This window comes from Xenopus laevis, chromosome 7L (assembly GCF_017654675.1).
Source record: "Xenopus laevis strain J_2021 chromosome 7L, Xenopus_laevis_v10.1, whole genome shotgun sequence".
Classification (NCBI taxonomy): Eukaryota; Metazoa; Chordata; class Amphibia; order Anura; family Pipidae; genus Xenopus; species Xenopus laevis.
The window spans coordinates 75,175,811-75,202,880 of NC_054383.1; the positions used below are offsets into that span (position 1 = coordinate 75,175,811).

At 38.0% G+C, this 27,070-nt stretch overlaps 1 protein-coding gene across 6 annotated transcripts in view; it reads right to left on the minus strand.

Annotated features, from left to right (window-relative positions):
* arhgap32.L (Rho GTPase activating protein 32 L homeolog) overlaps window positions 1–27,070 on the minus strand; it is a 207,277-nt gene that overhangs the window by 108,936 nt on the left and 71,271 nt on the right. For all 6 annotated transcript variants that reach the window (XM_041568469.1, XM_041568468.1, XM_018224473.2 and 3 more), the window contains 1 exon segment: window positions 8,935–9,043. In XM_041568469.1, coding sequence (XP_041424403.1) covers window positions 8,935–9,039 — 105 coding nt within the window. In that variant the 5' untranslated portion in view covers window positions 9,040–9,043.

Below are 27,070 nucleotides of genomic sequence, written 5' to 3' on the forward strand. Positions count from 1 at the left end.
TACTTTTTTAGTAGAATGTACCATTGAGTACCGTATATACTCGAGTATAAGCCGACCCGAGTATAAGCCGAGGTACCTAATTTTACCTACGAAAACTAGGAAAACTTATTGACTCTAGTATAAGCCTAGACACAACTACAGCCCTGTCTCCCAGCAGTGCACATTCTGCCAAAGCGACCCCCCCAGAGATCAACCGGACTTCTTTGCAAAGTTGATGGTGACAGAGAATTGCCAAACGGATTACTGTGTGCATTGTCCCACTGTCCCACTACCATGTGCAGAGGGTGCTGTTTGATATTGCCATCACTGTTAATCTTTTGTATAACCAACAGAGGGCGCTGTGTGATATTGCAGTCACTGTTATTCTTTCATATAACCAACAGAGGGCGCTGTGTGATATTGCAGTCACTGTTAATCTTTCATATAACAAACAGAGGGCACTGTGTGATATTGCAGTCACTGTTATTCTTCCATATAACCAACAGAGGGCGCACTGTTATTCTTTCATATAACCAACAGATGGTGCTGTGTGATTTTGCAGCCACTGTTATTCTTTCATATAACCAACAGAGGGCGCACTGTTATTCTTTCATATAACCAACAGAGGGTGCTGTGTGATATTGCAGTCACTGTTAGTCTTTCATATAACCAACAGATGGCGCTGTGTGATACTGCAGTCACTGTTATTCTTTCATATAACCAACAGAGGGCGCACTGTTATTCTTTCATATAACCAACAGAGGGCATTGTGGGATATTGCCGTCTCTCCCCAAGTGAACTGTTGGTATAGGAATGATTAAAAGTGACTGCAATCTCAGCTACTCCGGTCGGGTACCGCTGACCCGAGTATAAGCCGAGGTAGACTTTTTAAGCACATTTTGGATGCTGAAAAACTCTGCTTATACTCGGGTATATACGGTAATCATAAATAGAAAACATTTAAAAAATAAGGGTAAAAAAAAAAAATCAAGTACAAGGTATTCTTTAATTATTACAGAGAAAAAGGAAGTTATTGCTAAATATTTGGTTTGTTTGGCTAAAACAGAGTCTGTGGGAGACAGCCTTTTTGCATAACAGATCCCTTACCTGGAGTTCTATATGTTTTTGGCACAACTAATCAATTTTTTTGCTGGAATGCAATGAAATAAGTTTGTGCAGGGAGGTACTGCCTGAGTGAAATATACATGGTCAAAATGCACAGGATGCAGAGGCCAAAGAGAGTCCATTAATTACCACCTACTCCAGAGGCAGTACTCTGTTGGTCCAAAACAAAGTTCGGCTTAGAAGCATATAGCCATTAATAACTCACCTAAAGAAAAAAAACTATGGGGCCGCAGCTCCAAGGGACAGGGGAGCATTTTCATTATGAAAAGTATAGTTACACTTTAAAGGGGACCCGTCACCCAAAAAAAAATTCCAAATCCTTTTTTAATCCATTAGTCAAGCAAAATGAACTTTATTTACACTATATAAATTATTTGAATCTTGTTTCCTTCAGTCTGGGAATTCATAATTATAGCAAGCAGGCAGGAGCCATTTTGTGGACACTTATTAAGTTGGCATCATCGCAGAATCTTGTTTGTACACCAGAATGGGGGACCCCATGTCCATTCCCATTCCCATGCCCTGGCTACACAATTAAATGGTAAAGGGAATGTGGTGACATCTAGTAAGTGCTGCATGGAAAGTGAAAGTAATTGTTTGCCCGTCTCTATGCCTAAGGCATAGAGGAGGGGCAGACAATATTTGATTGACAGCTGAGATTTTTAAACTAGTTACAACAGCTATGAATGTTTTAATAAAAAAATAGAAATTGAATTTCATGTTTAACTTGAAAAGGACTTTTATTATACAGTTTTTTATGTCTTGTGACAGGTCCACTTTAAATAGTATTTTACAGATATGGGATCAGTTATCCAGGAAACTTCAGATTAAAGGAAGACCATATCCCATAGATTCCATTTAAAAAAATAAAAATTTTCTCTGTAAAGATAAAACTGTATATTGTACTTGATCACAACCAAGATATTATTAATCATAACGAGACAAAACAAATCCCATCGGGTTTAATTCATGTCTTTCAGTACCCAAATTGAAGAAAGACCCCTTTAACGAAAACTCAACTCAAGGTCCTAAGCACTGTGGAAAAAAAATAGCAGCGAAATTTATAAAGAGAAAAGAAAACAAATAGCAGCTTGTAATAAGTTTAAGGACAAATAGTCAGGGTGTGAGGCATACTCTTTAAATTTGTCCTAGATCAACCGTTCTCCAACCTTATTGACTCCAGCCACACAAGTTATTTACAGTAAACATACATGCCTCGCCCATTTGAGATCGTAATACTGAAACTGATGGTTAGGTGTCTCTCATAATCATTATTAGTCTCCTTTCCAGTATATCCTATTTATCCTCCTCTTTATCGGTTATTTTGCACATCTCCATCTTTATATGGCAAAAAAAAAAAAAAAAAAAAGGAAAGGCTTATTTCCTATTCTTTTTATAAAGGCACACACACACCCTTACCACCTGTAAATCAACGATGGCAAAACATATGCACAGGTGCATTTACGATTTACATATATGATGGTGAGAAGGGAACTTCAGGCATTTTGACGTCCAGGCAGAGAGTAGATTTTGCATGCCTGACATAATGTCCCATGTACTTGTGCCCTAAACTGGCAATAAAAGTTCCTCTTTTAACATTATTTGCAAATGTAGTTGTTATAAAAAGCAGTATCTATCTGGATGTTTATATGCACTGCACTGCTGGTTCTGACTCCTAAAACAATGTAGCAGAAGCCAGTTGATTTAAGTTCTAGAGCAGCGAACAGAACATGTCCTTATTCGTCATATTTCAGTCTCAAATCAATGCATGGTCGCTAGGGGAATTTGGACCCTAGCAACCAGATGGCTGAAATTGCAAACTGGAGAGCTACTGAATAAACAGCTAAATAACTCAAAAATCCCAAATAATAAAAAATGAAAATCACTGCAAATTATTTTAGAATATCACTATCTACATCATACAAACAGTTAACACAAAGCTTAACAACCCCTTTAAGTGGAAGAGAATAAACTTCTACTATTTTAGGTGTCAGAATCAGACCAAGGAAACGGATGCAATAATAATTTTCAGTTGCAATTACATTTACAAATAACTTTAAACCCCTGTAAATTTTTAAATTAATGAAAATTGATAGGCTGATTAAAATAACAAAATGTGTAATATTTTTATCATGCACATGTACATTTTAGAGCCAAAATCCCCTTACCCAATATAACAGAAACAAACATCAAAAAGCAACAGTGAAATAATAAAGAGGGCAATTTTACCGATATATAATCAATATCATTTCAGCACTTTAAAATAAAGACTCCGTGTGAAATGTAATTAATGGTGAGGGGAGTTGAATAAAGCATCTAATCAATAGCTTGGTTCATTTACACCCCAAGCTATAATCTGTAAAAGGTTTAAATTCCACACTCTTTCCTAGGATTAGTCCTCAGCCGTTATCTTTTTAAGTGCCACAAACATTAATAATGACAAGCCTAAGCTTTCAGCAGTAAAAATATTTGTATCAGTTTAGAACAGTTTACAGAGTCGGTGACAACCCCCCCCCCATCCTAAACTGAAAATATATAAGAAAGGGGAAAATTATAAATAAAATACACTTCAATATTACAAAAAAGGTCGCAAATAGAAAGCAATTAAAAAAGTATTTTTTCTGTGAGCTATCTAAAAACAAGTGTTTGGAGGTGAACAGCCCCTTTAAACAGATAAAATACAGATGTATATACTGTCTCAGAACAGGCTTTAGAATCCCAACAAGAGCTCCAAGGGTTTTTGGAAAGATACAAAAGCAACAGAGATCCCTGCAAAAATAACATAACATTTTTCTTTTATTAAATCCATTAGGTAAATACAATGGGCCACTGTCCCCTTTGTAATGAAGAAATGGTTAGTGTTATGTGCATGAATGATACAGTTTTCCCTTTGATGGGAGAAATAAAATGTTCCAAACCTCTAATCTACTGTATTACTTATATTATCTGGAAAAAAATATAGCCAAGAAAACAATCCAGTCAAGAAACAAATGCAGAGAAGCCAGAAACTAAGGTTTAGTATGCCATGAAGGATTCATACATTGCTTCTCCCTGTAGTAAACACATCTTGTACTGTGCAAACTTTAAGCAGAGCTGTTCACTGTTATTACAGTAATGAAACTTCAATGTAGCTATATAGCTCAGGACACAAACCAACAGCATTTCACTGCAGCATTACCACTTTGTCATTCTGTCTGCCATTACTTTATCATTATTCCTCAGCTATTATTTATTATTAGCCTAACATAGGGCAGGAAGGCATGGGATACGCTAGCTGTATTATACACAAAGGCACTTTCTGTAAGGTGCCCTGTGTGACTATTAGTTGCCAGTTAAATAGAAAGATGGACAAAAAGATTTGCCGTGCGTAGTGCAGGGACAATTTTCTTGGCCACGCCCCCAATTACCATGTTCATTTTACTAAATTTGGCAGGTTATGAAAGTGTCAACACATTTCTGTGGTTTTTATATGTTATTACAGTTTTGCTAATGAAGGTGAATTGCCCTTTAAGCTGCAAGTCAGTTTCCCCAAGAGACCTGCTTATCTTAAAGGGGTGGTTCACCTTTCAGATACCTTTTTGTATGATGTAAAGAGTGATATTCTGAGACAATTTGCAACGGTGTTTAATTTTTTATTATTTTAGGTTTATGAGTTATTTGGTTTTTTTATTCAGAAGCTCTTCAATTTGCATTTTAAGCAATCTGGTAGCTAGAGTCCCAATTACCCTAGCAACCATGCACGGATTTGAATAAGAGACTGGAATATAGGAGAAGCCTGAATAGAAAGAGGAGTAATAAGTAGCAATAACAATTAATGTGTAGCCTTACAGAGCATTTGCTTTTTAGAAGGGGTTAGCGAAGCCCATTTGAAAGCTGCAGAAAAATGGCAAATAACAATAAAACTATAAAAAATAAATAATGAATACCAATTGAAAAGTTACTTAGAATTGGCCATTCTGAAACATACTAAAAGTTACCTCAAAGGTGAACCACCCCTTTAAATTGTTACAATTGCTTCTTTACTTATCTTAAATTATTAGAAAAGTATCGAAGTGCACCTGCTGAAATTTCTGGGTTCTCTGCCAAAAGCCAATTAAGTTTTAGAAACTGTAAGTTTAGAAACTTGTATCTTTTTCTGGCTGTTCAGTGCAGGAAATAAAAGAGAAAGTTGGCCATTTCAGTAACAATCCTGGACTGCGGGTTGCTCTGTCAAAATCTGTACTGTCCCGCGAAATACGGAACAGTTGGGAAGTATGGCTTAACAACTCTTGTATGGCTGCAAACATATTGCAATGGGGAATCTCATTTTATGACCCTTATTACAGCATACCATGGCACAAGGACTGATTAAAAATGCAATTTCAAGCGTAAGTTCTCATTTAAGTGGACCTGTCACCTACACATAAAAAGTTGCATAATGAAAGTCCTTTGCAAATTAAACATGGAACCCAAATTCTTTTTTTTTTCATTAAAACATCCATACCTGTTATAAAGGGTGTTTAAATATCTGAGCTGTCAATCAAATATTATTTGCCCCACCTCTATGCCTGAGGCAAAGTGATGAGGCAGTAAATTACTTTCACTTTCCATTCAGCATTTCCTACATGCTACTGCACTACTCACAGTAGGGCACTGCACGACAATTTGTCTTGATAACTAATTGCCACAAAATGGCTCCCGCCTGTATGCTGTTTTTGTGTACTATCTAAAGGAAAAAAGACTAAAGGAAACAAAATGTAAATAATAAATATAGTGTAAGTAAAGTCTGTTTTGCTCAACGAACATGATAGAAAATAATTTGGAATAATTTCTTAGGGTGACAGGTCCCCTTTAAAGGGCATGTAAAGTCTAAAATAGAATAGGGCTAGAAATGCTGTATTTTGTATACTAAACATAAGCATGAACTTACTGCACCACAAGCCTAATCAAACAAATAATTTATGCTTTCAAAGTTGGCTACAGGGGGTCATCATCTTGTAACTTTGTTAAACATCTTTGCAAGACTAAGACTGTGCACATGCTCAGTGTGATCTGGGCTGCTTTGGGATAGTCATAAACAAAGCTGCTTGAGTTCTGCATGGCTGGGAAGTAAGGCGGGGGCTCCTCCTGCTGTTCATAAGTATGATTGTGTCCCTGCTCAGCAGTTAGGGACTGTGAGAATTTCTATCCACAGCAGTAAATGAAGGGAGAATTTCACTGCATACAGTCAAGTTTCTTATAAAAACGGAACACATTTTTTAATTAAAGTATATTGGCGATAGGTTTCTTTTTCATTAAAGAAAGTAAAAATGGGATTTTATTTTTTTGCCTTTACATGCCCTTTAAGGGGCAGATCTATCAAAATATGAGTTTAAATTTTAATAAACAAAAACTCACCCACATTCTATTTATTCCTAGGCAATTCAATGGGTGAAAGTTAAAACTCACCACTTGATAAATATGCTTCCAAAAATCCATAGGAATAAAACTTGGGCACATTTTATTTATTAAATCTAAACTTATATTTTGATAAATCTGTCCCTAAGAGTATTCAGAGGCAATGTTTACCCAGAGTCTGTTTTTACTTGTGTACCCTTTTTTCCTTTTTGATATTTAAATTGCTCTCTGGCTAACGCCCCTAGAAAAAAAATGGAATGGCAATTGCACATGGTATGTTTTGTTACTTATTCTTAATCTCTCTCTCTCTCAGTGTGAGCAACTAAGCATTAGAGAACGGGTCCCCAAACCTTTTTTATCCATGAGCCACATTAAAAAAATCAAAAGAGTTGGGGGGCAAAACAGGCATGCAAAAAGTTCCTGGGGGTGCCAAATAAGGCTATAATTGGCTATTTGTTAGTCCCTATGTGGTCTGACAGCTTACAGGAGGCTCTATTAGGCAGTACACCTGTTTTTTATACAACCAAAATTATCTCCAAGCCCGGAATTCAAAATAAGCACTTGCTTTGAGGCTACTGGTAGGGGATCACTGCGTTAGTGAATACCGGACCATTTTTCAGTGTGAATCGCCAGTGGTAAAACATTACCACTTACATTTAATTGCCTGTTTTATATATATTTTCTTTGACTTAAATGGTTTTACCACTGGCAACAAAAGGGGTACTGTGTGCTATTATATAAAATCAAAATAAATCAGTATTTTTATTATTAAAAACAGAGATTAAATTAGTGGATGTCTGCTATGAAAAAACAAACTTATTATTGCAAAATACAGTACAAAAATTTAACGCATGTTTAAACCTAGGAGTCTGCTTAACTACCAAACGCAACACCACATACAATACCACATTTCTCACCCACTTAATTCGATCTTGCCCACTCCTACACCTTGTGTATTACTCCCTTCCCTTTAGACTGTATGCCTATGCATAGGGCCTTTCCTCACCTTTTGTACCTGTATTGATTGTGATGTTTGTTACTCCATATGTTCTATGTATAGAATTCATGTGATTTAGTTGTATAATCACATTTACTTTACAGTGCTATGCAATATGTTGGCGCTATATAAATACATAATAATAATAATAGGAGTCAGGTAGCAAAACCTCATAAAATCACCTTAAATAAATGGGATTTTTTAATACCTTTACTTCTAGACTCCTCCCCACTATAACTATTTCATTCCTCTGTCCTATCACTACATTTTTATGAATGTCAATAACTATTAAAAAAATGTAAATTCTGTCCATCACTAACCGCACCAAAATAAAACACAATTTTCCAGAGTAGTAGCTATTATTTACTGGCCAATTCACAGCTGCATTTTACGGTTCATATAAATGTAATGTTTTTAACAACCCTTTCACCCAGCAAATTGGAAATGTTGGAAAAAGCACACCTTTTAAGACTTTGATATAACATTGTTTGTTTGATGATAAACAACCCCACCATGTCTATACGTATTGCTTATAAAGAACTAGATAATGAATAATCAAACAGTAAAAGTATCATCTTGTGTAAGTCCAAGCTAAGAAAACAACATACAAAACAAATATTTAAGCAAATAGGCACTTCTAAGTACCACCTTCGATGTGTAACATATCATAGACTTTCTATTTGATCAAACAAAAGAGAAACGTATGTGGGATCAATGAGGCATAAAGCTGTTCTAGCAAACAACAAGCAAAATACTCTCAACTGGAGGCACCTGCAGGTATCGGATGCTTGCCATCTATTTTCCTCCACGTAACTTGAACTGATATTATAGCCTGAAATCATAGATTTTCTTGCCCGTGGTTCCAAATAAGCATGGCGTTTTAGAAAAAGAAAATCCTGGAACTTCTCTACAGAATGAGTCCTCCTGTAACCTGTCAGCTGTTTTCAAGCCTTTCAGGTGCTGCTACCGTATATGATAGGAAAAAGGGAAACGCCTTGAAAACACATATGTAAGAGGAAGCTGATTTAGTGTGCAGGGCAGCAAATTTAACTGTTTTACATTTCATGTCCTTAAGGATATTGATAGTCTAACTAAACAGCAAGCCAGTGCATGCCTTAAAGGGTGTGTAACGAAGAAATGCATGTTGCAAGGACTGTAGGGAAAACCTTGCCATAACAGAGAGCTATAAAGTGGAAAAGTAATATGAAAGGCATTGTTGTCAAATATGGAAAACAACCCCGTGAATGTGTGAGCTGCTCGGATTTCGAATTGCAATCTGAACATATTAAAGAGAGACAAATGCGATGGCAAATGTCAGTTACAACCAGTTTGTGTTTTATAAATAATTATTCCTTATCTAACTAACAGTAAGTAAAAATACAAGGACACCACCTATGTGATCCCTAAGCATAACCACATTAACACGAATAGGTATTTACAAAATCAAGCAGACTTACCATAGCACTAATTGTCTCCTCCCAGTCTGGCCTCTCCCGGGGATGGATGCTCCTTGGCAACTCGGGTACAAAATCATCCTCTTCTAAGTGCAGTGAAGACTTCATTATTCTATGAAGATATATAAAGAATATGGTTTACAGATGAATCGATGCTTCCCATTGTTACAGATAAATAGCTTGTTGCTATTTAGATGTATCCTTCAGGGCTTTCTATCTCTTCACTCTTGTGGAGTTTAAAGGCAATGTCAACTCAAAAATAAACTTTCCCCCAAATTAAAGAAAACATAATATACAATATAAATTAATTACACATTTCCTATGGTTTTTAAAGTGAACTGACACATTCCTATAAAAATCATAGGAATGTGTCAGTATCAAGTAGTTGCTGCACCCAGAATAGTTCCTCTGTAAGCCCCCCTCAAAGCCGCCCTCAGCCCCGCGGAACTGTGCTGACCCGACCCTCCGACACTGCTAAAAGGTCTCCGTGACGCTGGGCTAGGGGCGACGCAATACTTCCATAGGCTAATTACAAATGAAAACAGGACTTCAGCCTATGGAAGGATCGTTCCGCCCCCAGCCCAGCATCACTGAAGCAGTGGAGTAGATCCATTAGTAGTGTCAGCTGCACAAAGGTTTGCAGGGCTGGGGGCAGCTTTGGGGGGGAACTATTCTGAGTGCAGCAACTACTTGAAACTGACACGTACCTATGATTTTTATAGGAATGTGTCAGTATCGCTTTAAGTTATTTGTACGTTGTATTGCTACTGAAAGCAGTATTTGCCCAATTCTATTCTCTGCCCTGGTGGCTCAGACTGTTGATACAATGTAAGACAAGGCAGCTGATTAACAGACCTGTCTTTGCTGGGGAACTAAGGGGGTTATTTATCAAGGTCCGATGGTCTAAAAACTCTCGAGGTCCTGTATAAATCAATAGGGAAGGTCCCAGTATCTGCTCAGATGTCCGTACTGATATCCGATGAGTTTGTGGTTTCTGCGCAAAAAAACTCTGAAAACTAAGATTTTTTCGTAGATTTCTGAGTTTTTGCGCAGGAACCGCAAACAATGCAGAGTTTTCAGGGAAAGCGCCGATGTTTGCCCGACCCTATTTTTTCGGGCTTTTTTCTTCATAAATAAGGTCCATTCGGGAAATCGGAGTTGATCGGATTTCTAACTTAAGGTCCCCATACATGGATAGATCCGCTCGTTTGGCGATGTCGCCAAACGAGTGGATCTCCCTCCGATATGCCCACCTTGAGGTGGGCAATATCGGGCAGATCCGATCGTGGGCCCTAGGGCCCAACGATTGGATCCTAGCATTCTCAAACGGGCGGTCGGATCGCGGGACCGCATCAACGAACAGATCCGACGGGATTTTTAAACCCATCCGATCGAGATCTGGCCGACTTTCGGCCAGATCTCGATCGGGGAAGCCCGTCGGGGGGCCCCCATACACGGGCCAATAAGCTGCCGACACAGTCTGTCGGCAGCTTTTATCGGCCCGTGTATGGCCACCTTTAGAAATACTCAGATAAATTCTGACTTGATAAATAACCCCCTTGGACTTTTGCAACATTGTTCAAAAAGTAACAACCAGGAGTTAAGCAATTGCTTGCTGCTTTCAATAGCGAATGTGTATAAGGATAACCTTAAAAGCAGTGACATTTTTGATAAAGGTATATTGGAAAGTTGAGAAGAATGAGGTTTTCTTTTATTAGGAAATTTTTTATTTTGGTACCCTAGGTCTTGGCATAAAATCCTTACAAAAAATTTGTCCTTTAATTATTATGTTCTATTGTATGACAAGGCAGTCGAGCTGGGGCTACACATTGGCTAACACCTATTGGCCCCCATCAGGGATGGGCCACTGCCTCCAGCAAATAATGTACTATCATCCTTCTTCATGGAAAAGCTAGATTATCCTGCATTTCTTTTCCACAATTATCTATATCTAAAAAAAATTAAAAAAAAGTATAGTGCATTGTGCCAAAAAAGGAATACGTTAATATGATTTTAAACAACTCTACTAAATTATTACACCTAACAAGCATAATTGAAGTCAGCTTTAGATAGATGATAGATAGATAGATAGATAGATAGATAGATAGATAGATAGAGATCTTTCTTGGAAAGTATTTTATTTGCAGATGCTGAACGGATATCACTAAATGTACATCAAATAACTTTTTAACAGAATCCTTTAAGTGAACCTTTTATGCATCAACAACTTTTATCAGATGGTCGTAAAATGCAAAAGCTTATGAACAAGATAACATAATAAACCTGTAATGAACATTCTGACTGAAAGGCATTTTATTTATTTTTTTTGTTTCCTGAGAATTTGCAGCTGCTGCTTTCAGCGCAGATCTCAGCTGTAGTCCCCAAAGCCAACTCCAGATATTCAAAGAAACCTAAAAGACTTTGTTTTTGTGCTCATTAACATAGTCGGCAAAATTAAGAGTATGCGCTGAGCTAGCCGGGCTATTTTAGGTGGGATTTAGAGTACCTATTTGTTGCTGAAAATAGTAATATGGAACTAGGACAATGGCTATGGCAAGTGGGACTGTTATAACAATGGGTAGCATGCATGTTCTCCTCGTGTCTGAATGGGTTTCCTCTGGGTACTCTGGTTTTCTAACACTCTAAAAACATACAGGCATATTTATTGACTCCCAATACGATTTGCCCTACTGTTTGTTAATGTGATAGGGACCTTAGATTGTAAGCTCCACTGGGGCAAGAACTATGCTTGCCCCCTGACTTGTATTTGACTGTCACAGCCGGTAAATCACCAACTGGGTCCGGGGCTGGAATTATAAATTCCCCAGCAATATAATTGCTGGTATATTTGCAGCACCCTATAATTCACTCCCTTCCTTGATCCTCTCTGCTGAAAGTTAGCCCTTATATGGACAGGTCCAGCTATTCCCCACCCATTTCCCCCCAATGATGTCACCACTCCCTGACCCTAAGGACAGTTTTATTCAATGAAAAAGGTGACAACCCTAGCAAGAACTGATGTGAATAGTATATTTTTGTAAAGCACTGTGGAAATGTGCTGGTGCTATATGTATCAGGAAAAAAATAAAAATAACTTTGTAATCTCACTGTTAATTCATTTACCAAACAAAGGGAGGTCACTGCTACTTAGGGGATGCAATTTAATGTGCGTTCATGCTCCTATTTATACACCCAAGATCCACCCCGATGTCATGGAGGGGCGGGGAACACCAGCGCGTGAGTATATTAAAAATAAAGAGCACGTCTGGCAGAAGTGTTGCACTTGGAGGACGCAAGCTAAAGTTCAACCCGCACCCACTGTCGGAAGTGGTCGTTAAACAGTTTCCAGGTTCGCAAGACCTATATTAAATTTGCACAAATCAAAATTTGTTCGCACAAAGGCATAACTTTTCGCATTGCGAATAGTTTTTCCGTTACTGACTTTAATTACATTCCCCGAAAGTGTTTTCATTTTAGAGGTCATGGACTCTGAAAACAAATTTGAAAACGGTCATAGTGACTCCCCAAAACTGTAATGTAAAAGCATAAAAACTGTGCAATACAAAGTAAATAGAGCAATTCTCACAATCGCTTATTCAGCTGTTTTCAGTCATTCTTTTAAGGATAGGGACACTGCATATCTATGCCAGTGGAGAAAATGCACTGTGTGCCCAGCCAAGTTTTTTTTTTACAATAATGTATAAAAAATGCATCAGAGAAGAATAGTATGAACATCTGTGGACTGTGGATTTCAGGGTTGACACCTTGTAATGCAGAGATCATTCCTATATGGTTCTGCTGTACCAAAGTGTCATGCAGCTATGCACAAGATATTGTAGCTAGACAAAGAAATATTATGGCATTAAACCATTTCCAGTAAAGGAATGTCATTTATCTCTCGTGGCAGTTTTTTCTGGAAATAATTTAAAATAATGATCTTAATGTTAAATAAATATCTGGCTTCATATATGCTCAATTCTGGGAAAATCTATCTTTCAAGAAAAGCAAAAGGGTCATTACTAATGCATAAAATATTCAGTATGAAGAACCGACATGCCAGCATATGATTTCTCATCTTGATTGAATGTTATGGGAAACCAAATTATACAAGGTACACGTATGGGACCTGTTATCCAGAATGTTCGGGACCCGGGGTTTTGGATCTTTCGGTAATATGGATCTTCATACCTTAAGGGTAGGGACACACTGGACGATTTGTCGCCAACGTTTTTAAAAAGCAAATCGCGGCGACATATCGCTCGTTTTGTCTCTGAACAAAAACAAATGAAAGACGCCAGCTCCTGTGCCCACAGCGCGTTTGTGAATCGCCTGTAGCTCCAAAACGCACTGAGACCCTTTTCCGAGCGATTTATCAGAATTAGCATGTACTTAGAAAAGCACTGAAATCTCCTAGACACGCACACACATACAGATAAGTAGCAGCAATTGTATTCAAATTACAATGCGAACGCAATGACGCAAGAACGTAAAGACGCCAGGTTACAGCGGGAAGCACAAACCATTTCCGGTTTGGGTGGAGCACGTACCGCACAGAGTAATGGGATACAAATCGCTCTGTGCCAATAGTCGCTGTGAATCGTCTGTTCAAAAAAAGACGATCGTCTTGTCGCCGCGATTTACTTTTTTAAAACGTTGGCGACAAATCGTCCAGTGTGTCCCTACCCTAAGTCTATTAGAAAATCATGTAAACATTAAATAAACCCAAAAGGCTGGTTTTGCTTCCAGAAAGGATTAACTGTATCTTAGTTGGGATCAAGGACAAGCTACTGTTTTTATTATTACAGAGAAAAAGGAAATCATTTTTAAAAATTCGGATTATTTAATTATAATGGAGTCTATGGGAGACGGCCTTTCCATAATTCAGAGCTTTCTGGATAACTGGTTTCCAGTTTAACAGCATTCAAAAAAGCCAAGAGAAGTAATGATTTGAAGAAAAAACAGGAGGAGAAGCTGGATGGATTTTTGACTTCTACAACCAATTAACATTTTTAATGTAAATATTATTTACCTATGTGGAACTCTCACTTTTCAGCTTTTAAACTTTATTACTTAGGAATGGAAAGCTAACAAAATAAAAACATTCAAAAATGCTCACAGACTTTTTACGGAGACAAAACAGTAAAAAAAAAAAGAATCCGGAAAATCACTAGCAGCCAAAGGAATGTTGCACTAAAATATTACAGTCTATACAAAATAAGAGATAAAGCTTGACGTTATCCATGTGATGGGCACCGTGTTTTCCAACAGCTAAAAACTCAGCTGACAATTTGCAGAGAAAAAGCCCATATAGCCTTAAAGCAATGACGCACATATACGAGATAAAATCTTCATTCACAACTACCCCCATCTTCATTCTAATGGGCTTTGAGCTATGGGGGAGGCACCAGGTAGTTATGTGCTTTTCTGGTATTTTTCCTTGCCATCAGAACATTTACCAAATAAATAATGCATAACATTGACAGCTTTAAAGAGCTATAATAAAGTAAAAAAAAAAATTGTAGCCAACAACATCAAATGCATTTGACATCACACTGGAAAATGTACCACAATTACAATAGGTGCTAAAATGGCAGGTCAATGTAAACATCAAAAATCTTAAATATTGACATTAAAAAAACAATTACTGAGAAATGTAGTCACAATTCATAAGCAATGTCACTCTTCAACATTTCATACAGCTGTTGTAGTAACACTGCAAAATCAAAAATTAAAATAACATGAATGAAGGAGGCATGCTGGCAAAACGAGAAAAGCGGATGGCAAAGACTATGGCTGGTCAGGATAAACAAGACGGAATTAATGGAAGCAGTAAAAAGGACAGTAGGAATAGGTTACAAAAATACTGAAAACATAGAATACTGGGATTAGTCAGGGATGGAATTAAAATAAGGCACACACACAAGCTATGTGAGTGTATTCTATGCAATAAAAAACATGTATAAAATGAGGGTTTGAGGGTAAAAGTGGAGGAAGTGGAGGAAGAGATTCAGCACAAGCCTACAAGCCTCTGTAGAATCACAAAACTCGGTTATAAAAGGAAGACATACATAAACCTCTACGCTCTATATGTTTCATGGATGCTCATTCGCATTCATACTTAGTTCATTCTCAACCACTTCCAAAAAGTCTACTTTTCTGTGCCTGCATTTAGTCAGGAATTTGTCAAACATAACATCCACCAGGCTTGCAAAGAAACACTATCACACACACTAAGATGCCATTTAATCTACTTGTATATTTTTGAAATATGGAAGGAACCAGAGGACCAGGCAGAAATTAATCAAGACACAAAGAAAACATAAAAATTCAAAGCCCAAGCACCGCAAACCACAGCTCCCACCATGCCAGCTACCCATTACAGGAATCTAGAAATTGACATTATTTAGTTTCTGTGCACAATGATAGTCGGAATCATGTCTATACATAGGATTACAAATATTGGTCTTGCATTGGAAACAAAAATTAATGGGGAAGCTATGCCCCATGAGGATATGTAAAGAACAGGGATCTACACCCATCCAAAAGTAGAACTGCCATGGTTCCTTGGAAATTGGAAATAGTTATTATATTGCAAAGATTACTATAGATTTATATGCCTTTAATATTCTGTATTCATGCAGGAGTGATTTCTCAAAGAACACATTAAACTCAAATTAGAGATTTGTTATACACACAACCAAAACTGTCTTTAAGGGATACTGTCATGGGAAACCATGTTTTTTGCAAATTGCATCCGTAAATAGTGCTGCTCCAGCAAATTTCTGCACCGAAATACATTTTTCAAAAGAAGAAAATTTTTAAATCTGACACGGGGCTAGACATGTTAGTTTCCCGGGTGCCCCCAATAATGTGACTTGTGCTCTAATAAACTTCAGTCACTCTGGACAGATGTCACCCCCACCCCAGAAGGCCTTCAGCAGAACACTGGGAAGATAACCAGATAACAGTTCACTGACACAAGATAACAGCTCCCTGGTAGATACAAGAACAGCACTTTGTAGTAAAAATCCAAGTCCCACTGAGACTCCTTCAGTTAAACTCAATAAGAGAAACAATAACCTATCTGAAAGTAAAGTAGTTCCATCATGAAGTGTTCCATCATATACTTTCTGAAAGCATGACCAGGCATATATTTACTCAGATGGCTGCCTACATACCAATATTACAACTAAAAAAAATAAACTTGTTGGTTCTGAAAAATGTCTTCTAACCAGAGATTAAAGAGGTGGTTTACGTTTAAGTTAATACATTTGTAGTCAGTGACCACTAAAAGTTGTTATTGCTACTTTTTATTACTTCTCTTTCTGTTCAGGCACTCTCCTATTCAAGTCTCCTTCAAATTCAAATAATGTATGGTTGCTAAGGTAATTTGGACCCTAGCAACCAGATTACTGAAACTGCAAACTGGAGAGCTGCTGAATATAAAGCTAAATAACTTGAAAACCAATTTCAAATTGTGTCAGAATATCATTCCCTAAATCATACTAAAAGTTAACTCAAAGGTGATCAACCCCTTTATGGCGGCCCTAAAATGACTGTGAGGCTCAAGAACATCTAGTTATGGCACTTTCAAGTTATAAACTTTATAATTCTAAAAAAAAATATATAAGGGGAATAATTGAAAAAAAAAATTTTTTTGCACAAAGATTTTTTTTTTTTTTTTAAGCAGTTTTCAAGTATACATTAATTAAAACATAGAAATTATTTTGTGGTGTGTTATTTATAAATGGTATTGCAACTGAATGTCTCTGCACAGTTATCCTGACTGCTTGATACAATATACCAAAAGAAAGCTCTCCTCCAGATATAACTACATTCCAACAATACACTTATGTTTTTTGTTTTTATTTTACATGTGGGGAAAGGATTTTTGTCTGGAGAAGTACAGAACACATTTTAGGACATCATCAGGAGAACACACGCCCTTAGCCCTCCCTCCTCAGCTATCAGCCTAGCCCAGAGGACTGAGGAGGGAGGGCTTTTGTAATGAGGACCGAGGAGAGAGGTCTGAGGGCCGAGGAGGGAGGGCTGAGGACCGAGGAAGGAGGGCTGAGACCCAAGGAGGGAGGGCTAAGGAATGAGCCACAAGGGGAGAGCTTGCAACAGCAAATGTGTGCAGCATGGAGGTGTGACTGCAGTTTCTTTGGATAAGTAAGTAGAATAAGAGACAAGTCTGCATACTTCTTCTTTATGAGAGCCCATGCAGGAGAGTTCTCATGATGATGTCCTAAAATGCATTCCGTAGAGAAGAGCTGTATTCTGTACACCGTTTCAAGAATAATGAGGAGCAGAGAATAGAAAGGGGTAGACTGAACACTTGAGAAAGGGGGGTAAGATCCTCTGAAACATACTGTGGAGATCTCAATAAACCAAACATATATAGCACATTTTGCATGTGTGATTGTCATCTGATTCCCTTCTTGTTCTGGCTGAAATTTTTTAATGCATACTGGAAAGTTACGTTTTACATTTGGGCAGTGTGCCCCTTTTATACAAATGTTTGTTTAGGATAGGCAAGTGTGTGTCATATCCCAAAAAAGCAAAAGATTATTTGGTTGATGAGCCATGTAAATGGCACTTGGATTCAAAACGGCAAAATGGTTATTCAATGTCTGTACAGGGTGAATAAAGTGTTACCGACCAATTTAACAATCAGCTAACAATCAGCTTCTAGAAGAGAATATCCACTAAAATATTAAAGCTTTTGAAAATAGAACTTAAATGGAGTGTGTATCATTTAACTCAAAATAAAGCAGCCTTTTATAGGTCTTTTCTGATGAAAATGCCTGGACTCTGCACACTGCAGAACCCATGAAGCATAGAATCATAGACATGCCTCAGGAGTAAATGGAATGTTTCTGCCTGCACCCTGTTAGTAATAGTCGCTGAACAAAAGGAACAGGCATTCTCACGACTCACAATGTGGTCACTGTGCTGCTTACAGTTTCAACAGATTGTATTCTCATGCACCGTTCTGAATAAGTCATTTATATCTGCAATGAAAAGAGTTTTCAGCTCTGGAACAACACAGAAATAGCATAGAGGCTACGACTGTAGATGTGCATTTTTCTATTTACAGTGCAACAACACGTGCTATTGTTGTGCAGAAAAAAAGTTTTTAAACAAAGACACTCTTAAATATACAGTTTTGCTACTGAAGTATGGGATGGGGGGAACAGAATAGAAAACTTTATTACCGGTAGTAAATATAAAATAACATATAAATAAGTAATAATAAAACTATAGAAGCACCAAATCCACTATTTAGGGATTCGTCTGAAAGGATTTGGCCGAATCTGAAACCAAATCCAAGTCATAATTTGCATATTCAAATCAGGACAAGAAGAGGTGAAGAAGAATGGCATGTGCAGTGCACAGGAAAAAAATCTGCAATTTCCTTGTTCACATGAAGAAAAAGTTATGTGATAATGGAGTTCATTCAACTGCAAGCTTAGGGAAGGATAGGGTTTTTTTATAGAGAGTCATCTATTCAAACTACCATTTACAGGTAGGTTGAAGTTCATGGAAAAATAATTTTTAATTAGTGCTTTATAAGTCGACCCTCGACTTTAACAAAGCCCCAGGTCCCTGAGCTAGTCACACAGCCCCACAGCATGATGGACAGTAGGTAGCAGGTGTTTTTCTTGGAATGCGGTGTTCTACTTCTGCCATGCAAATCACTTTTTTTTATGACCAAATAACTAAATTTTTGTCTCATCAGTCCAATGCACTTTGTTCCAAAATGGCTTGGCTTGTCTAAATGAGCTTTTGCATACAAGTGCCTCTGTTTGTGTGAGTGCAGAAATGGCTTCTTTCTCATCACCCTGCCATACAGAGGTTCTTTTTTGGATTGTAGAACGATGTACAGATAGACCATCTGCAGCAAGATGTTCTTGCAGGTTTTTGCAGGTTGTCTGGAACCATTCTCACAACCCTCCGCATATGCCGCTCCTGAATTTTTCTTGGCATGCCAGACCTGGGTTTTACAGCAACTGTGCCTGTGGCCTAAGATTTTCTGATTACATTCCTCACAGTTGCAACGCACAGTTTAAATCTCTGAGATAGCTTTTTGTAGCCTTCCCCTAAACTATAATACTAAACAATCCCTTTAACAAGCTAATCATACCAATTTGGTGTTTCCAGTAATCAGTATTGAGCAGTTACATGCATTCAAATTACAAGGGTACCCAAAATTTTTTGCACAGCCAGTTTTTCACATTTGATTTAATTTCATTTAACTGAATACTGCTTCACTAAAAATCTTTGTTCCGAAAACACCCAAGTACCGGTACTCAGATGTTCCTGGAAAATGAAAGACATACCACTGCAATCTTTTTTTGTTGAAAGTGGAGTAAATTATGCATTCTGAGAGGGGTTCCCAAACTTTTTCTTATGACTGTATGTGATGTACATTTTGTTGTCTCTTACTGGACAAAGAGAAAAATTTGAAACTAGCTGCCATTTCTAACTACCTGGTCATTTTAGTTTATCAGAATACCATGGCTCAGTTAAATACCCTTCATAATGGTGTTTTGCTTATCTGCAAAGATGGCCAAAACCAGAACACCTTTTTTTTCTGATTTGGTCACCCACATGCTGGGTCAAACCAGAGAAATAGTTATATGGGCCTATGCAGTTCAAGGTTGGGCCAAATCCCTTATTCAAGGAGTATCAATTCGGCTGAACACGGAAGCAAATTTGAAGTTGAACCCAGGCTTCTTCTGCACCAGAAAAGCTGGCACACGTGTGAAAATACCCGATGCATACCAAATTATTTCAGTTATATAGGATTCAGAGTCGGTTTGGCTGAACTGTTTGAAACAGCCGAATCAAGAGTCCTGATAAAAATACCTCTGATTCAGCTTAATCCTGAACCAAATACGGGATTTGTTACATCCCTACTGTTTAGCCATGAGGGATGCTATTCAAAATAATAAGGCAACAGGGCACACAACGACATGGCAAAGAACAGAGAAGCTCTGTAGAATCTAAGAAACAATATTTGTAGGTGCTGCCTGGACAGATACAAAATATAATTGTGAAAATGAACTTTTTCGGATTAATATGATGTTACTGACCCTTAAAAGATGGGACACTATGAGCCACTCGGCAGAGCTCTAATGCATGCTGGCAGATTTAAAATGTTTCCAGAAGCCAATGCCAAGCCAACCTAAACCATGGCTAGGAAATGTACCTGAAATGCAGCTGTTTTCCCTACTATTTAGCAAGTGGAACAGTCTCTGAACTCTTAACTCCTGCAAGAAGTGCCCAAACAATTACTCACTCCCCGTTAGCCAAAATATTAGGCAACCTGGATTTCTTGTCTTACTGTTATTTGTGTCCCCTGAGAACAAAGTTTAAGGGGTTGGTAGACTTGAGTGATTTACATTTTTTATTCAGTAGCTGTACAGTTTGCAGTTTCAGCAATTTGGTTGCCAAGGTCCAAATTACCCTAGCAACCATGAATTGATTTGAATAGGAGATTGGAATATGAATATGACCGGGTCTGAATAGAAAGATGAGTAATAAAAAGTAGGAATAACAATAAATGTGTAGCCCAACAGACCATTTGTTTTTAGATGGGGTGACTCCCATTTGAAAGCTGGAAAGAGTCAGAAGAAGGCAAATTATTCAAAAACTATAAAAAAAATAAAGACCAATTGAAAAGTTGCTTAGAATCAGCCATTCTAAACATACTGTGGGAGACAAATCACTATAAACTGATTTTCCATTCAATAACATTACAATCTGCATAAGTACAACTAGTACCTTTGTATGCAGAACAGCACCAGACTGTGAAACTTTATGTTTAAAAAGCCTTTATTTCCCATTGGGTGATGCCCAAAGCTAAAATAAAGGCTTTTTAAACATAAAGTTTCGCAGTCTGGTGCTGTTCTGCATACAAAGGTTGTAGTAATATCAGTGGAAAGTGGCCACTGAGGAACGTGCACCAATTCTCTACAGGAGAGATAATCGATGTGCTGACTGCTTTTCCAAGATTAAGTACAACTAGTAATCACGTCAATCCAGATTAATTGTGCAAAAATGCAGAGTCAATTTCTCATGGTTAAGACTGATTGCAGCATGTACGTACGAAATTTAATTTGTAGCAATCTTAAAACTATTCAATAAAAGCCTTTTTCAGGATATTTGTCGTCCACAGAAGTGAACATTTAACTGTCTCACTGTGTGCCATGGCCCTTACGCTCAGATTCGGGGAGATTAGTCGCCCGGCGACAAATCTCCTCTTCTTTGGGGGGCGACTAATCTCCCCGAACTGCCTCCTGCCGGCTAGAATGTAAATCGCCGAGGGGATGGCACTCAGTGCGCTTCGTTTTCCGAAGTCGCCCGAAGTTTCCTCGTGAGACAACTTCGGGCGACTTCGAAAAACGAAGCGATCCGAGTGCCATCCCGCCGGCAACTAATCTCCCCAAATCTGAGCATGTGCCCTGACCATTAGGTTACATAATAATGGACAGACAAATGATAGAGAGCTCCCTCCACAAGGGCTTACAATTTAAAGGGGTCGGCCGGAGAGAGAAATAAAGTATACAGAAGGTATGTAGCTGTATGAGTGAGGTTATGTTGGAAAAATAGAAAGTTTATGTTAGTAATGAGATAAAGCATCAGCAAGATGTGATGTGTGGAGGATTGTATGTTTTAATTGAAACTAAAAACTTGAGTGTATCTAGAGGTTAATAGGTTAGCGAGAGTTTTAAGTAAACATTTGAAACCATAAAAAACACAGCAACATAGATTCTATCGTGGTTGGCAACTAAAGGGTTATGGGTGTACAGCTCATGATGATGATGCTATACAAAAGTTTGTGGGACCCCTGAGGTACAATAATAATCCCTTGGAGGGTCACTAACCTCCAGTGGAAAAGCACATTATAGTACATACAGTAAGCTAGCACTGCAGCATTTAATGAAACCACTGGCACGTCATGCAAAAGCAAGCAAAGGATTCTGGAAAATTGTGGTTGCCTACAACTAGATAAAAGTTAAGAGAGACTTTTTTTCTTTTTTAAAAACACAACTTTTACTTTCTTATTACAAACTGCAAGGCAGCGTTGGAGATATTGCCCTAAAGCAAAGCATTCTGAAAGTCCCCTGCCAAAGGAATTCTATGCAAAGATCTTTTAAATGCACTTTCTGTATGGTGGTTTCTCAAGCGTAAACCAAGTAGTGATCATACATTCCTTGCATGTATTTCTCTCCTCCTCAAATTCCTATCTGTTTTGGGTTAATAAGGGCCTATTGTTGGAGCTTTCTCTAGCTGAACTAATGCCGTTTCCCCAAGCCCTACAGTAGCAGCTGTTAAACTGTGCTGTGTCTGCAATTCAGTGTTCTGACTTCCAAGATTTCAGGGTTTCATCACTTCAGCTCAAGCTGATGAAAGGTAGAGAGAGAAGCAAAAAAAAAAAAGAAAAAAGGATACAGAGCAACTAGAAAAAAGAACTTGTAAAGCTGATTAGTGTATATTCACTATATTAATTATATCAGCTTTAGCTCTTCGTAGTAAAGACACAGTAGACCCGTAAACATATCAAAGGTACAAGCTTGCGGCAATGTAAGTAAATATAAATGAAGCTAGATTTATATATATAAAAAAAATATATATATAAAATTTAGGATGCATTAAAGCATATAATTAAAGAGCATGATTCTGTCAATAGGTATAGGATCCATTATCCAGAAAGCTCCGAATTACAAAAAGGCAGTCTCCCATAGACTCCATTATAATCAAATAATCCATTTTTTAAAAATGATTTCCTTTTTCTCTGCTATGATAAAACAGCACCTTGTACTTGATCCCAACTATGATATCATGAATCCTTATTGAAAGTAAAACCAGCCTATTGGATTTAACGTTTACAAGATTTTCTAGAAGACTTATGGTATGAAGATCTAGATTACGGAAAGATCCGTTATCCGGAAAAGCCCAGGTCCCGCGCATTCTGGATAGTAGGTCACATACCTGTACTTTTTTAAGGAAGTTATTTATCTTCCAAACATTTTTCTATAGTTCAGTTGGTTTCAGATCGTATACCTGAAATAGACTTTTTTCAGTTATTTTCAATTATTTATTTGTGACCATTTTTCTAATACAGAAGTGTAAATTTAAATTTTTTACCTTTTTATGTCTTTTTAATACAGCTCTGGGAAGGGGGTCACTGACTGTGTAAACTGTTCCAAATTGATACATTAGTTGATACATTTTAAATTAGTTGATATACCTGGACAGTAAGGCAATGAGGCAATAAATCTTATAGAGGAATGTGAAATTCTATCTGAAGAAGAGAAATATAAAAAAAAGGTAGGAACAATGTGTTTCTGTGGGTTAGTTCTAAAAAAAAAAAAAAAAAAAATTAAAAACAAATTTGTTTGTATGTGTTTCCTAGAGAGTTGAATATGTGATGCATTGTTATTCCCACTTAGCTACTCTCTCATACTGCCCAGGGAAGGGGGAGGGGGGTAGATTTTGTTGGGAGAAAACATGTGAAGCACCATGCTTGTTTTAAGCTTACATGAACCCACATTCCCAGATCTGGTAGCCCAAACTGGTATGTATCAAACATTATAGAAGTTATTATGCTTATATCTAGTGATGGGTGAATTTATTCGACAGGAGGGAATTTGCGGCAAATTTCCGTATTTCGCACCGGCAATAAAATTTCAAATTTGTCGCAGGAAATTCGCAAATTTCGTGGCGACGCGAAACGGGATGAATTCGCCCATCACTATTTATATCCTGTACATCTTTGTCTTAGGCTATGGGCACACAGGCTGAAGGCTAGGGTCAGATGATGCATGATATTGCGTATTCTCCGCTGCCCCCTTGCCTCCTGAACTTTGGGCAGATTTCGACACGAAATGCAAAACGTCACATTTTGGCGCCAAGTCTTTAGCCTGTGTGCCCATAGCCTTAAAGGTATTCTTGTGTATCGAGACAATACATTTGTCTGTACATCTCTTTAACTTGCTGAAAGCACAGGAACTAAAAATCTCTGTTTCGTATGATTTTCAGACCATGTGTGGACTGTCCCGACATTTTTTCAGCTAATGATAATATCCCTAAATGTATTGCCAATTTAACAATATCAATGGGTGACTGTCGCTACTATTTGTCAGACATATCGCACTAATGCGGTCTTTGACTTAATGGCCAGAACATTGTCTGATTTGTTCTTTTACTACTTTATTTCATCTGAAATAGGTCGGGAGATTGCATTGAACGACCAGCTGTTGGACATAAGTGTATACTGACCAGCTTAGATTCTGCTGTATCTGGTGTCAGAATAGCCTGGATTGTTCCTGCACATAACTATAGACAAAAAGTAAAATAGTTTGTTATCATATCTTGAAACTAAAAAAAAACAAAAAGGAGGTTTTTGCTGCGAGAACCTAGGTGGCAGTTGGCAAATTTTTTTTGGTGCTGTAAGAACCACGGCAGGTCAAACCTTCCTAATTAATGCCAGCACACAGGTATGGGACCCGTTATCCAGAATGCTTTGGACCTGGGGCTTTCTGGATATATTTCTGAAATTTTTAGTAGCAATACCTTATGCCTACTAAAAAATTATTTAAACATTATAAGCCCAATAAGATTGTTTTGTCTCCAATAAGGATTACTTATTTGTTAGTTGGGATCAAGTACAAGGTACTGTTCTAATATTACAGAGAAAAAGGAAACAATTTTTGAAAAGTATTAGATGGACCAAAAATAAAATTCTATGGGGCAAATTTACTAAAGGGCGAAGTGGCTAACGCTAGCGAAAATTCGCCAGCGTGACATCATTTCGTTACTTTGCCGATTTACTAACGGGTGCTGGCGTAAACTCGCTAGCGAAGTGGACCTACTCTAGCGCTACTTCGCTCCCTTACGCCAGGCGAAGTTGCGCTATGGCGAAGGGATGTAACTACGCTAATTCACTAACTTGCGGATTTTACGGAACGTTACCTCTTGCACCAGACTTGCCTTCGCCACCTCAGACCAGGCGAAGTGCAATAGAGTAGATAGGGAAGTCCCAAAAAAGTTGGCGTCTTTTACTTTTTTAAGGGCGATAGGCTGAAAAAGATCGTAAATTTTTTTGGGAGTACCATCCTTCCCCCTTACATTTCCTAACATATGGCACCTAAACTATACAGTGGGCACATGTATAGGGAAAAATAATAACTATTTTATTTTATGAAGTTTTCCCAGCCTTGTGTAGTGTAATGTATTTGCTGCTACATATACGTCCATTGTACTTTAACTTGGCGACGTATGCAAATTAGGCATCGCAAGCGTAACTTCACTTTCCTTGCTTTGCTTCACATCGCTACCTTTCGCCTCCCTGAGTGCAACTTCTGATTTTAGTGAATCAGTGGCACCCTGGCGAAACTTCGTCTGGCGAAGCCACCGCTGGCGCAACTTCGAATGTAAGTAAATTTGCTCCTATGGGAGATGAGCTTCCCTTAAAGGACAAGTAACATAAAAAAATTAAAAAAAATCCGTTAGTAAAAAGCACCAAGACAAATTAAACTTTAAAATCGCAAAGCCTTTATTAAAGGAGAAGGAAAGCTACAGAGGCATTTTATTGCCAATAGATTAGCTGCAATAGTGCAAGCTAGAATGCTATATTTATTCTGCAGAATGTTTTACCATACCTGAGTAAAAAGCTCTAAAAACTCTCTGTCATTTATGATAGGAGCTGCAGTATTAATGTGGTGCGACATCACGTCCTGCCTGAGTCTCTCCCTGCTCTGGGCTCAGATTACAGTAGAGAAGGGAGGGGGCGGGGGAAGAGGAGCAAACTGAGCATGCTCTTGCCCAGGGCAATGAGGTTTAAGCTGAAGGCAGGAAGTCTGACACAGAAGCCCATGTGTACACAATAGAAGGGAAGAAATGCAGTGTTTCTTTTGACAGAGGACTCAGAGCAGCACATAAGGCTTACTTAGTTTTAACCTTTCCTTCTCCTTTAAGAAATAACTTAACAAAACTCTGCTTCCGCTCCTCTTCAGAAAAAGGCAAAAGGGCGATGATTCATCGTGCAGTGCTCGATTTCTCCTCCCTGGCTATCTCATATAAGGAGGGCAGGGAGGAAAAAACGAGCAACACACGATGGATCCATAGCCTTTTCTGAAGAAGAGTGCGAGCGGGGTATCGGTAAGTTATTTCTTAATAAAGACTTTGCGATTTCAAGTTTAATTTGTCTTGGTGTTTTTTTTCAATGTATACGAACAGATTTTTTTTTTAAAAAAAACAATTGATGTTACTGGTCCTTAAAATTGGAGCTTTCTGGGTTACAGATCCTATACCTATACCACTGTATTTTGAAATTAGGACTTGTAAACTAAAGTCTAAAAGCAGACTGTTATACATATAACATGTGTCAATGCAGGTAGCCTTAATACACATTCACTACTTGCATTGTACACATTTAAGCAAGTCACTGGCTGATTGTGTACTGACAGGCATGTGGTGAATACATGCTCAGCTATAGTAATCCCATTGCAAATGGCAAAAGAAATACTGCACATGCACACAATAAGTTTTCAGCCATGAAGGCTGCGTGGAATGACACAAGACAATGTGTTTTTGATATGCAAACCATCTGTTTACAGAGAAGTGTTAGCAACTGCGTGAAAGCAGTGCGTTTTCTTGAAAGTTGATTTATTTTGTATAGTGGCTGAAAGGGAAAATACGCCCTTTTTTTTGCCATAAGCTTACTTAGTTGAGCTTACATTAAAAGGCTTGATAAAGCCTTTTAATGTAAAGGCTTGATAAAGGGTCCAGTGGGGCCCGAAACGTTGCCCTTTGTTTGTTTGTATATGGGCTAAATAAAATCACTGACGATTTTGCATAATTTCAAGAGTGCTACTGCATTTCTTTCTTTGGAAGTATCTCTCTCTCTCTGACTTGTAAGAACTTTTTCCCAATCTGTGGTGATTCTGACAGCCTTTCAGATGCTGCTCCAACTGTGTTCCTATGGTGGTCACATCGCTAGAGCAGCAAGTGCATTTATGTTATCTGCACTAGAAGACCTAAAATATAAGCATATTTTTGCTACCTCTGGTAACCTGCCAGAACTTGTCTCATGGCAATGAGGTGAGGGCAGGGTTAAATGACTGAC